This window comes from Ictidomys tridecemlineatus, chromosome 13, assembly GCF_052094955.1.
Source record: "Ictidomys tridecemlineatus isolate mIctTri1 chromosome 13, mIctTri1.hap1, whole genome shotgun sequence".
Taxonomy (NCBI): domain Eukaryota; kingdom Metazoa; phylum Chordata; class Mammalia; order Rodentia; family Sciuridae; genus Ictidomys; species Ictidomys tridecemlineatus.
Window position 1 is genome coordinate 60,491,173 of NC_135489.1, and position 13,978 is coordinate 60,505,150.

At 34.5% G+C, this 13,978-nt stretch overlaps 1 protein-coding gene across 2 annotated transcripts in view; it reads right to left on the reverse strand.

Moving 5' to 3' along the window:
• Nucleotides 1-13,978, reverse strand: part of LOC101975743 (contactin-associated protein-like 3) — a 203,046-nt gene that overhangs the window by 39,869 nt on the left and 149,199 nt on the right. For both annotated transcript variants that reach the window (XM_078030403.1, XM_021719995.3), the window contains exons 13-15: nt 10,297-10,494; nt 6,463-6,619; nt 210-337 (exon numbers count right to left, since the gene is read on the reverse strand). In XM_078030403.1, coding sequence (XP_077886529.1) covers nt 210-337; nt 6,463-6,619; nt 10,297-10,494 — 483 coding nt within the window. The remainder of the gene's footprint in view (nt 1-209; nt 338-6,462; nt 6,620-10,296; nt 10,495-13,978) is intronic.

Below are 13,978 nucleotides of genomic sequence, written 5' to 3' on the forward strand. Positions count from 1 at the left end.
GATGATTCCATTAGTCTTTACATCTGTAGTGTTATTTGAATATAGCATAAAAGAGTCAGAACCCAAAAGTAATATAATTTCTCTTTTTTCTCCATTATCATTATTTTTCTTTTTTATAAGTTAATACATTCCTTTGAAATACAGATTACTAAAACAGATAGTCTTTTCATAAACCCATGCATTATTTGATCCCTCTGACTGCTACTTACTGTCCCCTCGGCAGAGCAGAGGCCCCAGGGTATAAGCTGCTTCAGATTGTGGCCGGCCTGCATCTGTCATCATAACCTGAGTGACTGGCAGGTGCTCCTTATGGGAAAGGACTCCTGTGTCACTGGTCCTAGGAAATAAACAAAACCATCTCAACTTTATTCTGAATAACATAAGAAATTATAGTTTTTTATTGCAGTTCAAGAGGTATTAAGCAAATTTGTAAATACATATAGCAGGGAAATCAAAATGCTTATCTTAACACTTAGAAGCATAAGCATATATCTGAGGACAGGAGGTCCACTGTTCATGCACCTGACCACGAAGAAGGAAGTGGACAGACTCATATGTGGTCTTGGGTGCAGGTGTGAGGTTGCATTCTTAAAGTAATTAAGTGGCTCAGGATTCTGGCCAAGTAAACTACTGTATAGAATTTAAATACAGAAGTTATGCAAAGAAGAGCAATCTGCTTTTACAAACACAAACAAGACAAAAGATACCTGAATGACAAGATTTAGAATTTAAATCCTCATCATTTTATTACAATAGTCTCCATTTATCTGTAGTTTCACTTTCTGCAAATTCAGTTACTCACGGATTGCCTTGTCGAAACATATTATTTGTTTTAACTCTTTCAAGGGAGAGAACGACATTTATTTAATTTTTATTACAGTATATTGTTATAATTATTTATTATTATTAATGTCTTACTGTGTCTAATTTATAAATTAAACTTTATCAAATATATATATATATATATATATACATTTTATATACATGAAAAAACCACATGTATGTATGTAAATAGTATATATACATCTATCTGTACCTATACTGTGTTCATTACTATCTGTGGTTTCAGGGATCCATTGGGGTCTTCAAGATATGGGGGGGACTCTGTAGTAAAGCTTTAAAAAATTCCTATTGTGGTTATTAGGTATTTTCCTACTTGTTGACTCCATAAATTTAAAAACAAAAAATCATACTGACTCAAAACCAAGATGAAGGTAGGATATAACACTCTTAAAATTAACAGGAGGGATAGAAAGTCCTTTGTCAACCTTTACCACCATCCACTCATACAATAATCTCTTATTCAATATTTTCTATCTACCAGGCTTTGTGTGTTGGGTATATGGACATAAAAAACATTATCAGTGTCCCTAGGTATTCTAGTGAATATCATAAATGTAATGGCAACTATATTATTATTATGTAATGTAATAAGTGAGGAAACATTAATATCTATGTTTCCAGTACAGAAAGGACTAGAAAAGGAGCCAGAGACCCTGGATGGTAAGCTGGCAATCAACAGCTTCCCCTCTGGGTAAAATAAGATTTTTCTATACTTTTTAAGCTGTTCATACTTTTTATTGCAGACTTCAATTATATTTGCATTTATAATTTATGGACAAAAAAGCTTTTTGTCTAGTTTATCTTTCTGATGTCTCATATCTGTGTAGAATGAGTAACTCTTAATTCCTAAAGTTACAAAACTGTCACTTACTCCAGGATACACAAATTGAAGCACAGAAAATACCACTTTCGCAGGTAAAAAAAAAAAAAATCCAGGAATTTAACATGGTTCAACCTAATAGCTTTACAGAAATGAATCTGAATAATTTATTAATCATTCCAATTATATTTAGCTACCAAATATTCTTTTAAGATAGAAAAGTTAGAATTATTAAAACTTTTATTCTTTCTTAAAATTATTAATAAAGTAACTGGAAATGCATATGGTGTTATGAAAAATAGAAGATGAATATCCTGAAATTAAAAAAAAACGGTTTTATTGAATCAATTCATTTCAAAGTATCAGACTAAATAAGTAAGCCCCTGTGGTTCCTGCTAAACAGAAGCACACAAGCAGATTATAACAAGCACATCAATGTCTGGTTTGTCATAAATCAGGCCGTCAGAAAGCTAGAAGGTACCACCACATTATTGGGGGAGTCAGTCCGGGAACTTATTTTATTACAACTCTAGGGATGACCTGGCAAATTAAATCCTGTGATTGCCATTTAAGAGGAAAAATGTGTATATTAGTTATTCATTGAGGATCCTTGAATACAGAGGAACCATTCAAAACTATGCTTTCCAATGTAAGAGAAACTACAATTTAATTCTGTCTTCAATATTAACAATGTACATACAGAATTCTGAAAATCCATAAGCAAATAATAATACTTGTAGTATATATTAGAACAGATTTTATAACAGTTTTATTGTTTGTAAAGTACTTTGGTAAATGCAGGAGTTTTTAACAATTTTATTTAAAATTGTTCTCATTAGTACAGGGCATTCTCAACTACTCATGTCTTATGCATGATACTAATTGTCATGGTCACCAGACTCCTTAAAACATTCAGTAAGATAATTTCCAAACCCTTTTGTTTTTGATTTCTAATGCTCTATAAATAATTCTTACCATTCACTGTTTCAAAGGACTTATTTTTGGTGGTAAAATAGAACTTTGACTATTTTGTGATACTGAGAAAGCTACAGGGGGAAAATGGTAGGTCAAGTTTCATAATTCACAATGTCATAATTCACAATTATTCCAGTAAAAGAGGGGTGGGAACCACATAATTATCATCTAGAATTACAATAATCTGGCAGCGTGGCCTCTCCGTTGACTTTTACTCTTCCATCTGCGCATCATTAAAATAAAGCTTCGCGTTTGGTGTGTCAGGTCTTCCCACCTGGTTTCCATATTCATCATAGTCCTAGCTTCTTGTTCCCCACTGTTTATATAAAGTTTAGAGTCATGTTGAAAAAAATCATGAACAAATATTTGGCAGTGGTTTGAAATTAAACCAAAAAAGCACTTGAGGGAGAGGTACCCAGTTTTCTCATGCATGGCAATAGAATCTTATTTCCATTTATTTAGGTCTTCTTAAATTCTAATGATCAAGTTTATGCTATCTTTTCCATAAAAAACTTACATACTTTTAAAAAAATCTTTATTCCAAGTTATCATTCCTTTTGTTGATTTTGCAAATAGTTTTTATAACATTTCTATGGTATCATGTTCTTTATAGGAATCCAGTTATTCTAAGATTCAGTAGCTTTATTACACTCCCATTAGTTTTAATAATTTTCTTTGATATTTGCAATCATACTGTTTATTGCTTGTAAAGAATCTTTCTTTCTTTTTTTTGCAGTGCTGGAGATTGAACCCAGGGCCTTGTGCATGCAAGGCAAGCACTCTACCAACTGAGCTATATCCCCAGCCCCCTGTAAATAATCTTTATTGAGTTGTTTCTAATCTTTGTTCTTTTGAATATGTATTTTTAATTTTTACTATTCACTTCTAACCAAGTTGCACAGAGAAACTGTCCATATGGTACTAACTCTTGTAAAAATGTTTGATGTTTGTAATCAGTTTGCAAAACTATGCCATAAGTGTTAGATAAAATGATGCATCCTTTAATTTTATGTGTATAACAAATCAAGTTATTAATTTGGTTTCAAAATAGTCTGTCTGCTTACTAATTATTTTCCACCTGTTTTACCAATTACTAATAGATGTGTATTTCAACTTTTTCCTATTGGGTAATTTGTGAATTTCTTCTTGCAATTCTTAGTTATTTTTATTACAAGTGTACTAGTTTAGAACTCTTGTTTCTTTCTGGTAAAATTTAAAAGTATGAACAGCTTTATCCAAAATTAGGGGTTTTTAAAAAATCTTTATTTTGTTGATTTATTTTTATGTGGTGCTCAAGATCGAACCCAGTGCCTCACATGTGCGAGGCAAGTACTCTGCCTCTGAGCCATAACCCCAGCCCCCAAAATTAGAGTTATTAAATTTGCTTACTTTTGTGTGTATTTTCCTAGTAATTTTTTAATATTCAGTTTCATTATTTCTGCATGTACAGATAAGATATGCTTGCTTTTTATTCAATTTGACATATCTAGATTTAAATGGACATTTTCGTCACACTCCTTGTGCATGACTATGATCTCACTCTGAATTTATTGTGTTGCTTGTTCTTTTTAAATCTCATTTGCTATCTTCTTTTTGATTAACTGAATTGCAAAATTGTTTCTTTTTTTCTACTTCCCTCCTTCTCTTTAGCATACCAGCCAACATTCCACCACTGAGCTACAACCCCAACCTCCCTAGTTTTTCCTTTCTTTCCTCTACTGATTTGAATTTATTAGTTCTATATTTATTCTTTTAGAGATTACACCTAAAACTAATGCACACTGGGAGCAATTTAAAGCTAATACCCCAAGTTCAAATTTCAATGATATTTTTACTTCTCAATATTCTTTTGGCTATTTTGTCAATTACGATCATCTTTGTTAATAGATTAGATGACTGCTTTCTCATGTTTTAATTCCATGTAGCTAGATGTGAAATGTAGCTATATATAAAATAGTTACATGTTCCTGGTGTCTGGTATTTATTTGGGGGACTCTGAGTTTACAAATTTCTTTTCTCAATATTTCTTTTTGCATCTGAGACTTTCCCTTTAAAAGGTCATTTTCTTTCTTTTTGAAAGCTGTTCTTCAGAACTTCCTCCTGTGAGGTGAGCTGGCAGTAAACTTCTCAGTATCTTATTGCCTGAGAGGATCTTCATTTTTATCACTCATTTTTTTTAAATTTTTTTTTTATTGTTGGTTGTTCAAAACATTACATAGCTCTTGATATATCATATTTCACATTTTGATTCAAGTGGGTAGGGAGCCTACATCATGGGAACAAATCTTTACTCCTCACACTTCAGATAGAGCCCTAATATCCAGAGTATATAAAGAACTCAGAAAATTAGACATTAAGATAACAAATAACTCAATCAACAAATGGGCCAAGGACTTTATCACTCATTTTTGAAAATAGCAGCTGAGCAAAAATTTTGAGATGGATAGTAATTTTATTTCCAATTATGAAGAGCTTGTTGTGCTCCACAGTTCTTTCCTTTCAGAAGTCTTTCTTCCATATCTGCTTCATTCAACATTTTTTCTCTTTTCTTTTGACGTTTTCTTTAATGTTCTTTAATTTCACCATAGTATGTCTAGATATGGATTTGCTTTTATTTATCCTGCTTGGTATTGCCGTATTTTCTCTAGTCTGGAAATTTCTTAGCTATTTGGAATATTGCCTCTTCCTAATTATGTCCCATCTTTAGAAACTTCAGCCAGACATGAATTCTCTCTTCTCTGCACTCCTTTCAGGGTTCCCAATTTGTTTCTCTCTGTGCTACCAGCCATGTAATTTGGTTACATGTATTAATCATTTCACCAGTCTTCAAATCACTTGTGTCCAATATTTGATCCAACAAATCTTAAAATTTTCAATAAAAACAATAATTTCATTTCCAAACATTTGTTTGGTTCTTTTGTAAATAGCAACTATCTCTATTAATAGTATTTGATTGTTTTCTCAACTCCATTGCTTATTTTTCAATCAGCTCATACATTTATTTTACATTTCTAATTATACCCATTATCTGGGACATTTACATTTCCAATTCTCCCCTTTGTGGTTTCTCTACCCTCCCACTTTCTTGTGTGTTTTGTAATACTGGAGTGTGAGCTTATACTTCAAGGCATTTTATCTGTGATAACCCTGTGATTCCTGAACTAAGGAGGAGGGCAGACCTGTAGTAAGAATATCTTGTAATTCTATGACAAGCTATTGGTGCTACAAACCTGTGGCCATGGTAATTTAATTCTGAAACCATCTTATATATTGCAATTAAAATTATGTATTGAATTAAAAATCTGTATGAGGGTGTCTAGACATGAGTTTTCTATCTCATGTGCTAACTGGAAGATTTGTCCTTATTCACTTTTTCATTGGGTTTGAAGCCTTTTGAGATCTCTAACTGTAGGGAAAATTTAGAGTTCTTTCCATGGAGCCAGGGCCTTTTCTGATTTCCCTCATGTGGCCATTTAAGGATTTAGGGGGTCAAAAAACAACTCAAGATCAGCCATGGAAAATCAATTTAACTTTAAGAAGGCTGATATTGTACTTCCACTTAATGTGAAACAATCTGGTATTTTCATTTTGTTTTATTAGAAAAATAAAACAGACATAATTATTCACAGATAAATGGAAAAAAATCATTTTCATATTTTAGGTCTTAGATGAATGATGTCATACACATCAAGACTTATTCTTTAACTTCTTAGGAAATTCTTTATTCTCCCTATTGTACTATCTTGTCTAATATCTGCCTAAGGTACACAGTTTAAGCAATTAAAAAAATTACAGTTTGCACAGGGAAAGCATGTGGAAATCACCATTCATCCTGGTCAGCATCACAGTTGCAGTGATATTGAGAATCAATGCAGTTCCCCTCTAATCCACAAGTACACTTTTGAGCATCAGGCAGAGAACCTCCCCAGTAAGTGTGTGTTTCATTGGTTCTTCCAACCCACCAGCTCACTGGGGTTCCATCTGAAAGACAAGTATGAGAAAGGTGACACCTACTTTGCCCCCCACTACCTGCCTCCCCATATCATTCCTTTATTCCCCTCAATGTTAAAAATAGACTATTTTAGAAGTGATCACATTTTTAACTCTATAAGAGGATAATTTTTTAAAGGACTCCTGAATGTTTTAAAAAAATTAATATTGAGAATTATTACTAATTATACATTATTAATTTATACATTGAATCTAAAATCTGTTTGAGATACTAAACTGCCATGAAAGAATTTGTTATGCAAAATATGGTTTCTTTTACTATTTTAATTAAAGTAACACTGATATTTCCTATTGTGTGTTAAAAATTCCTTAGGGACACATTTGTGCTTTTTCTTCTACTAAATGGCTTGGCTCTTAATTTGGAAACTGTGGAGATTCACATGCTTGAGGTGAATTTTGGGTTCAGAACAACTCTGAGCCAATTATATCTCAGTCCTCCAGCACCACTTGCTCAGAGCCACAATAACTCAGCCACAGAGTTGGAGGCCATCTCAACTCTAAGGGGGCTCATCTTGAGGCTAAGTCCAGGTGAGGATGAGGTGACTAGAAAGTGGGTGGTATGCAAGTAGGGAGGGGCACTTCCTCCTCCATAGAGAAGCAGGACTAGAGGGAAAATGGAAGTAACAGTAAATCAGTTGCAAAGATGCTTGTCATTTTCAGCATGCTCTTTCAAACCCATCAGCTGTCACCACTGGTTCACTACTGAGAATCTGAAATGGGACCTCTGTTCTCCCTAACTCACAAGCAGCATGATGACTCCCTGTTAGAGGAGTCCTCTGCTTCTGCTGACAACATCTTAGCTTGCAAACATACTAACTGCATTCATCATCACTCAGTCCAGAACCAGTGGTTGAGGCATGTGCAAAGAATCAGTATCAACCACCTTCTTCCTTTTTAAAAAGTGTTGCAAACTTATCTCTAGGGAGCAGAACTTTTAACAGATATTTGATAGATGTGTTCAAAATTCCACTTTAAAAAACAATTATTCAACATTCATTCTTTCACAGATTAACAGCAAAAAAACCATATATATATAAACAATTTTGTGTTTGTATTGGAGTTTATAATTTTATTCATAAATTAGGAACAAAAGAATGTTTTTAAAAGTACAGAATGTCTTTGGCTCCATTCAAGATTTATTTGAGTGACCAAGAGAATTTATATAGGGAATGATTTAAAAAGACATCAAAAGGAATCAGAGGCTGAAATGAAGAGGAATAAGTAAGGAATCAATGGACAAAGTATACTGTTCTACTTCCTCAAGTATTTTGGCCACAGGTAGAATTTTCAGTCACCTTAGTATTCATTCACAATGTGGTAACTGAATATTTTCCCACAGCATCAACACTGTCACACTTCCTTTTCAGCCACTCATGGTTGTATCCTTTGAAACTTTCTAATACAAAGACCTGGAAGATGCTAGAAGACAAAAAGTGTCTTTATAACACTGACATTCCCTATTTTGGCGGGGGAGGAGGAGGGATAGCGGGATTAAACTCAGGAGCACTCAACTACTGAGCCACATCCCCAGCCCTATTTGGTATTGTATCTAGAGACAGGGTCTCGCTGAGTTGCTTAGTGCCTTGCTTTTGCTGAGGCTGGCTTTGAATTTCTGATCCTTCTTCTTTAGCCTCCTGAGCCATTTCCCAGTGGCATGTGCTACTGCAAGAGGCTGACATTCCCTATTGTGTGTTAAAAATTGCTTAGAGACACGTTTATTCTTTTTTTTTTTTCTTCTTTTTTCCCTATGACATGGCTTGGTTCTTTATTTGGAACTGAGAAGACTCACCTTCTTGGTGCCTAAACTTTCCTTCCAGGTAAGTTGCAAAACCAAACAACAAATATACTACTAAACTATGGCCCATCTTGTTGTTCTCGAGTCTCTACTTGTGATTAATTGAGGTATTGGTTCCTAATACTTTCTGAGAATTTGTTTCATAAAAATTTCTGGAAATGAAATGGATCTGTATCTTGAATGCCATTTGCCCCTCTAACCTGATGCTATTTGCTCCCCCTATTTAAGTTTTTCTTGATGTTCTCACTCTGCAGCATTCTAAGGAAGGCTTTGGTTGACATTACACCTTCTGCACAAGGGCATCATCCATGTTCTGCATACCTATTTGCATTTATTGATGACACAAAGCCAATTAGTGTAATGATTTGAATGAACTGGGCTACGCTAGCTGCCTATCTTGTCTCTCTGGTTTAAAGCTTCTGAACATACATGGGTCTGTAACTGAATTTGTCTGAATTAAGTGTCTACTGAAAATTTTCCAGAGACAGAATGTAAGAAATTCACAAATTTTGAGTATCTATAATGTATTCCTTTTATTTTCTTTAGAAAGGGTTTAATAAGTTTAAAATTCTTTTCTCTGTCCTTCTTTTGTCCTAAGCCCAATAAAACACTTATTTGTGTCACTCTTGTTGTTTGAAATATTTATATGGAAAGGCAACAATCAAATAAACATGTGCAGATCACTAGAAAAACACTACCTCGTCAAGTAGAAATTCTTTACTATCTAGGCAATTCTCCACTTCTGGAATAGACCATATGATGGGAATACATGAGTTTTAATCCCAGACTCACTGGGTGATTTTTTTTTTTTCCTGATTGTTATTGGTTAACTAACAGTCAAAAAAAAAAAAAAAAAAAAAAACCAAAAAAACCCACTACTTCATTTGCCTCATTTTCTCTGGTTAAAAGGTCCAACTTTTATTGTTTTATGTCCCTGATTTAATCTCTAGGAGCCGACTTTCTCATCTTTTTGGTAATATACAATCTTAGTTCAGTGATCTATATGGTAGCAATGGACTAACAAGTACTAGGCCTCCTAGCTCTAACTATAAATTCAATACACTACAGAGCTGTGAATAAATAGTATTTATTTCACATGCTTTATAGATGCTGCACTACTAAGTCTTAGAGAGATGAGTGTCTTAGCTCTATAGATTCAGAACTATTAAAGAATAGTTCAAACCCACAGAAGTTGAGTGACAGACTTGAAACATGACCTCAGAGAATTCTGCCTACCACTCCCCAGCATGCCTGATCAGAGAAGGCAGACCAGCCTCCAGAAAACCAAAGAAGTTTCATGAAGGCATCGGGGTTGGACATATTCACAAATTGAATGGCTTCAAAGGGAGAAGATATAAAACCCATAACAGAAATTTCCAGTGTGGATTAAAAATAAATAATCAGCTATCAGCAGAATTACTTTGAGTCCTAAAAGAACTGTAGGACACCAACTCTTTTCTCTAAATAGCAATTATCCAAGATACTAGTTGCATTCAGTCTGAAAGAGAATCTCATGGAATAATCACCTTCAAATAACTAAGCCATGCTGTTAGCAATCTTTTCTGAGATAAAACACAGTGAGGCAATGCTGCCCCTCATAATGTATGAACAAGGGCCTCATAAGAATATCTTTATTGCTCAGTTGCCCAAGTGAGCCTGGGAAGAGACTTCAGACCACTCAAGCTTTCAGCAAAGAAGAGCAACTACTGCCTTGGCTCTTTGTCCCCAGGGAAAAGCATTTCTGTACTTTCCAGGCTGTGACCATGGTGCTATGGATACAGGAGTCTCATGAATCTACACCTGCTTGCTGCAAGCTCCTGGGAACTAAAGTCTGAAATGGCTGATGACTTACCAAGGTGAGCTGAAAGCCTTGACTTCTTGCAGTGGAAAGCTAGCTCCTGTTGGCAGTGGTCTGCCTGGTCAATTAGGGCCTGGAGTTGGTCCATGCTGGCCATGTACTTGAAAATCACAGGCTGTGGGCTTTCTCCATGAGAGCTTTTGACTCTGGCCAGGTGGGAGCCATTGTGCTGCACTGAAGTCCATGCAGAGTCTTGTGGGCAGAAAGGGGTTGGGAGGGAGAAAGCAGAACTTGACTAGGCTGAAATACCTGAAATGGGTATGAACATCAGAGGCATCTCTTATCTGAATTAAGGTTTTTTAATCATCAAATCTCTGAGATTAAGAACAGCATAATTGGAATTCTTAAGATATCAGTATTAAAATTTGAAGGTTTATTGAAATTTACATTACTGTGTATTTGCAGGAATTATCTTTGGTGAAATCTGTTTGACAATTTAGTCAACATTGCTAAAAGGTCCACTTGTGAATTTCTGTGATATAATACCACAAGTTATAAATATTTATATTTTAATTCTAATTTGTTATATATTATATAACAGAAGAATGCATTATAATTCATATTATACATATAGAGCACAGTTTTTTATATCTCTGGTTGTACACAAAATAGTCACATCATTCATGTCTTCATACATGTACTTAGGGTAATGATGTTCATCTCATTCCACTGTCATTCCTACTCCCATGCCCCCTCTCTTCCCCTCCCTCCCTTTGCTCTATTTAGAGTTTATCTAATACTCCCATGCTTCCCCACAACCCCATTATGAATCAGCATCCTTATATCAAATAAAACATTTGGCATTTGGTTTTTTGGGACTAACTTCACTTAGCATTATATTCTCCAGCTCCATCCATTTACCTGCAAATGCCAAGATATTATCATTTTAAGAAGCATAATCTTTTCCAGATCAAGTACCCAGGTACCTTTTTCTTAGAAAATCAAATGTTTGTATAACAGACACATTTGTGGAAGAAAAAGTCTATATAATAATGAAAAATAATATAAAATCAATCTTTTGAGGTGTTGGGGATTAAACTCAGGGTTTTGCGTATGCTAGAAAAGTGCTTTACTACTGAGCTACAGTCCCAACCCTAAAATAAATATTTTTGATTAAAATTGACTAGTATGGCATCAGCAACTAATTCTGTGGTCAATACTAAAATACACAAGACATTTGAACATCTAATATACCTATTCCTGGTAATAACCACAGTGACACCAATGTCAGCTGACAAATTCTGACATATTTCTGTTACATTACCTATTTTTTAATGAAGGAAATTAGAAAAAATGAAAATACATTCCAAAATGTTTATGGAAGGAAAAAACTTTTGACTTCTCTCACTTTCTCCCCCAATTCACCTTATATCATAAAGGTATAAAAGCTTACTTCAATGGTATAAAGCTGACTTGAAGATGCCTTAACTCTTCTCTATAACATCAAGTCACATGACCACCTCTGTATAATGTGAACTTGATAAAATGATGAGTTTCTCTTTCTATAGAAAAATTCCAAGTTACTGAAGACACAAAACAGTTCTGTACAGAGTTTATTTTTATTCTCTTTAATGGCTGCTACACAAACAAGATTTAAAAATCAAAACAAAAGGAACCCCCAGAGAAGTCCCCATAGGACCCTGCCCCTGCTGTGGAGACCTAGCACCTGGCTTATCTTCCATACCATGTAGCAAGGGACAAATCTGACAGCCACATTGCTGTTTATAGGTCTGAAATGCAGCAGATAAAGACAGAAATCCAAGAACTCCAGGGTCAGGGAAAAGAACTTTGGCTCAAAGCCTGTGAAAAGCAAGGTCACAAAATATCCGAAAACTAGCAAGAACCAGAACAAACTGTGAACTGGCAGGAATAAAGTCCATTTTATATTCAATGGCATTAGAATAAAAGACTTAAAAGGTCATCACCCTCTCTGTTGGCTAAAGGAGGCTATGAGTATTCTTATAGCCACTTGAATTCCATAGTATGTTTTTCCCCTTTAATTGTATTTTCACTGGGCAATTTGTATTTCAACATATTCATGAAAAATTACATAAATGAGGTGGCATTTACTTTCTGTAATTATCTAGTCTACCACAAGAAGGATTTAACAGTGTAAAAGAAAATAGGTAGAAGAGTGTGTAAGGCTTGGGAGTTCATCAATTACAATGCAATATTATCATTTATTTTCATGGTTTATGAAATAAAGGTAAACGATGTGCCTTAACAGTTCATAAAGGCTAGTGGTCAGTGTGATAGATTTATGATCTTGCATCATTAAAACATAACAAAAGAAATCTCTTCCTTCAAGTACAAAAGAGGAGACAATTGAAAATAATCTCTCAAACTATTCTTCCAAAAAAAAGAATCATAATTTAAATGATTGCTCTTTATAGTGAGATTATATGAAAGGTCCCAAGTAAAAACACCAGGTTTCTCTAATATTTCACAACAAATAACTTTCATGAATCTCAAAAACTATTACCTATAAGAGAACTTTGAGATCACATAATATGATTTAGTTTTCAAGGATGAGGAAACAGACAAAAGAATTTAAGAGAACACCACTTTGAAACAATAAATAGCTGCTCTGTAGTCTGAATAGCCAGATAGAACTGAGGAAATAATTTTAACTGTGGGCAAATTTTAAAAGAAGTTTTGAACTATCACAAGAAAACATGTTCCTCCAACTTGCTGGAACCCCTTTCATCTGCATTCATACAGGGTGACCATTGGCAGCACCTAGTCCACCCTCTAAAGTTCAGGCAAATAAACATGCAGCTAAATTAACTTGATGGTTTGGTTTGATTAAGCCTGATACAAACAACAACACTGACACTATATTATACAATATCCCTTGGCTTCTGTTTATTTTGCTAAAGTATTTCTGCTTTCCAATTTTTGAAACTGTCCACAGAGTAATACACCTTTGAGCTACATAAGGAACATTTACAGGAAAAAAAAATTGTCTTGATGACTAAGAAACATGTTTATTTTTCACATTCAAGTATGCAAATATCCTAAGCACATCTGCTATGCTCATGTCTACCTCTCCAAAAAGAAGAAAGAGCTCACTAAGAAAAAAATCAGATGCATTTAAAATTAATAGATCTGTCACTCATGGAAATTGATTCTGATACTTTGGAAACTGAGTCAAGGGAAGATGCCTAAAAGAGAAGTCCAATACATGTCTACACACCACCTTGGAGATGAAGCCAACTGCCTACATTTCCCCTAATGAGGAACGGGTGTACAAATTCAGAGAAGTCTAGGACAGCAATGTGTCTACATAAAGTAACTTGTAACATTATATCTTCAGATAAAAAACTGTTCAAAAAAATTACACTCAGTATCATGAATAAGGACACACTTTAAAATCACTAGCAGCCACCCTGCATGTACAAGGAAAGTTGGTCACTGTATTGTGTCTCTGAGAAGTGAAGCCCCATGACAGCTTTCTCCAAAGTTCTTCCACTATCTTCCTATTCAGAGAGAAACACAGGTTAGAGATGGCTGTTATCTTTTATTAAATCCAACTCTCTTACTTTACAGATGAGTAAATGGAGGCCTAGAAAATTTACTTGCCCAACTTAATGAAATGATTCAACTTCACCACACATTTCTGGGCAACTTAGTGCTAGTCACCAAACTTTCTGAATTAGAAAAGATGTTCAAAGAT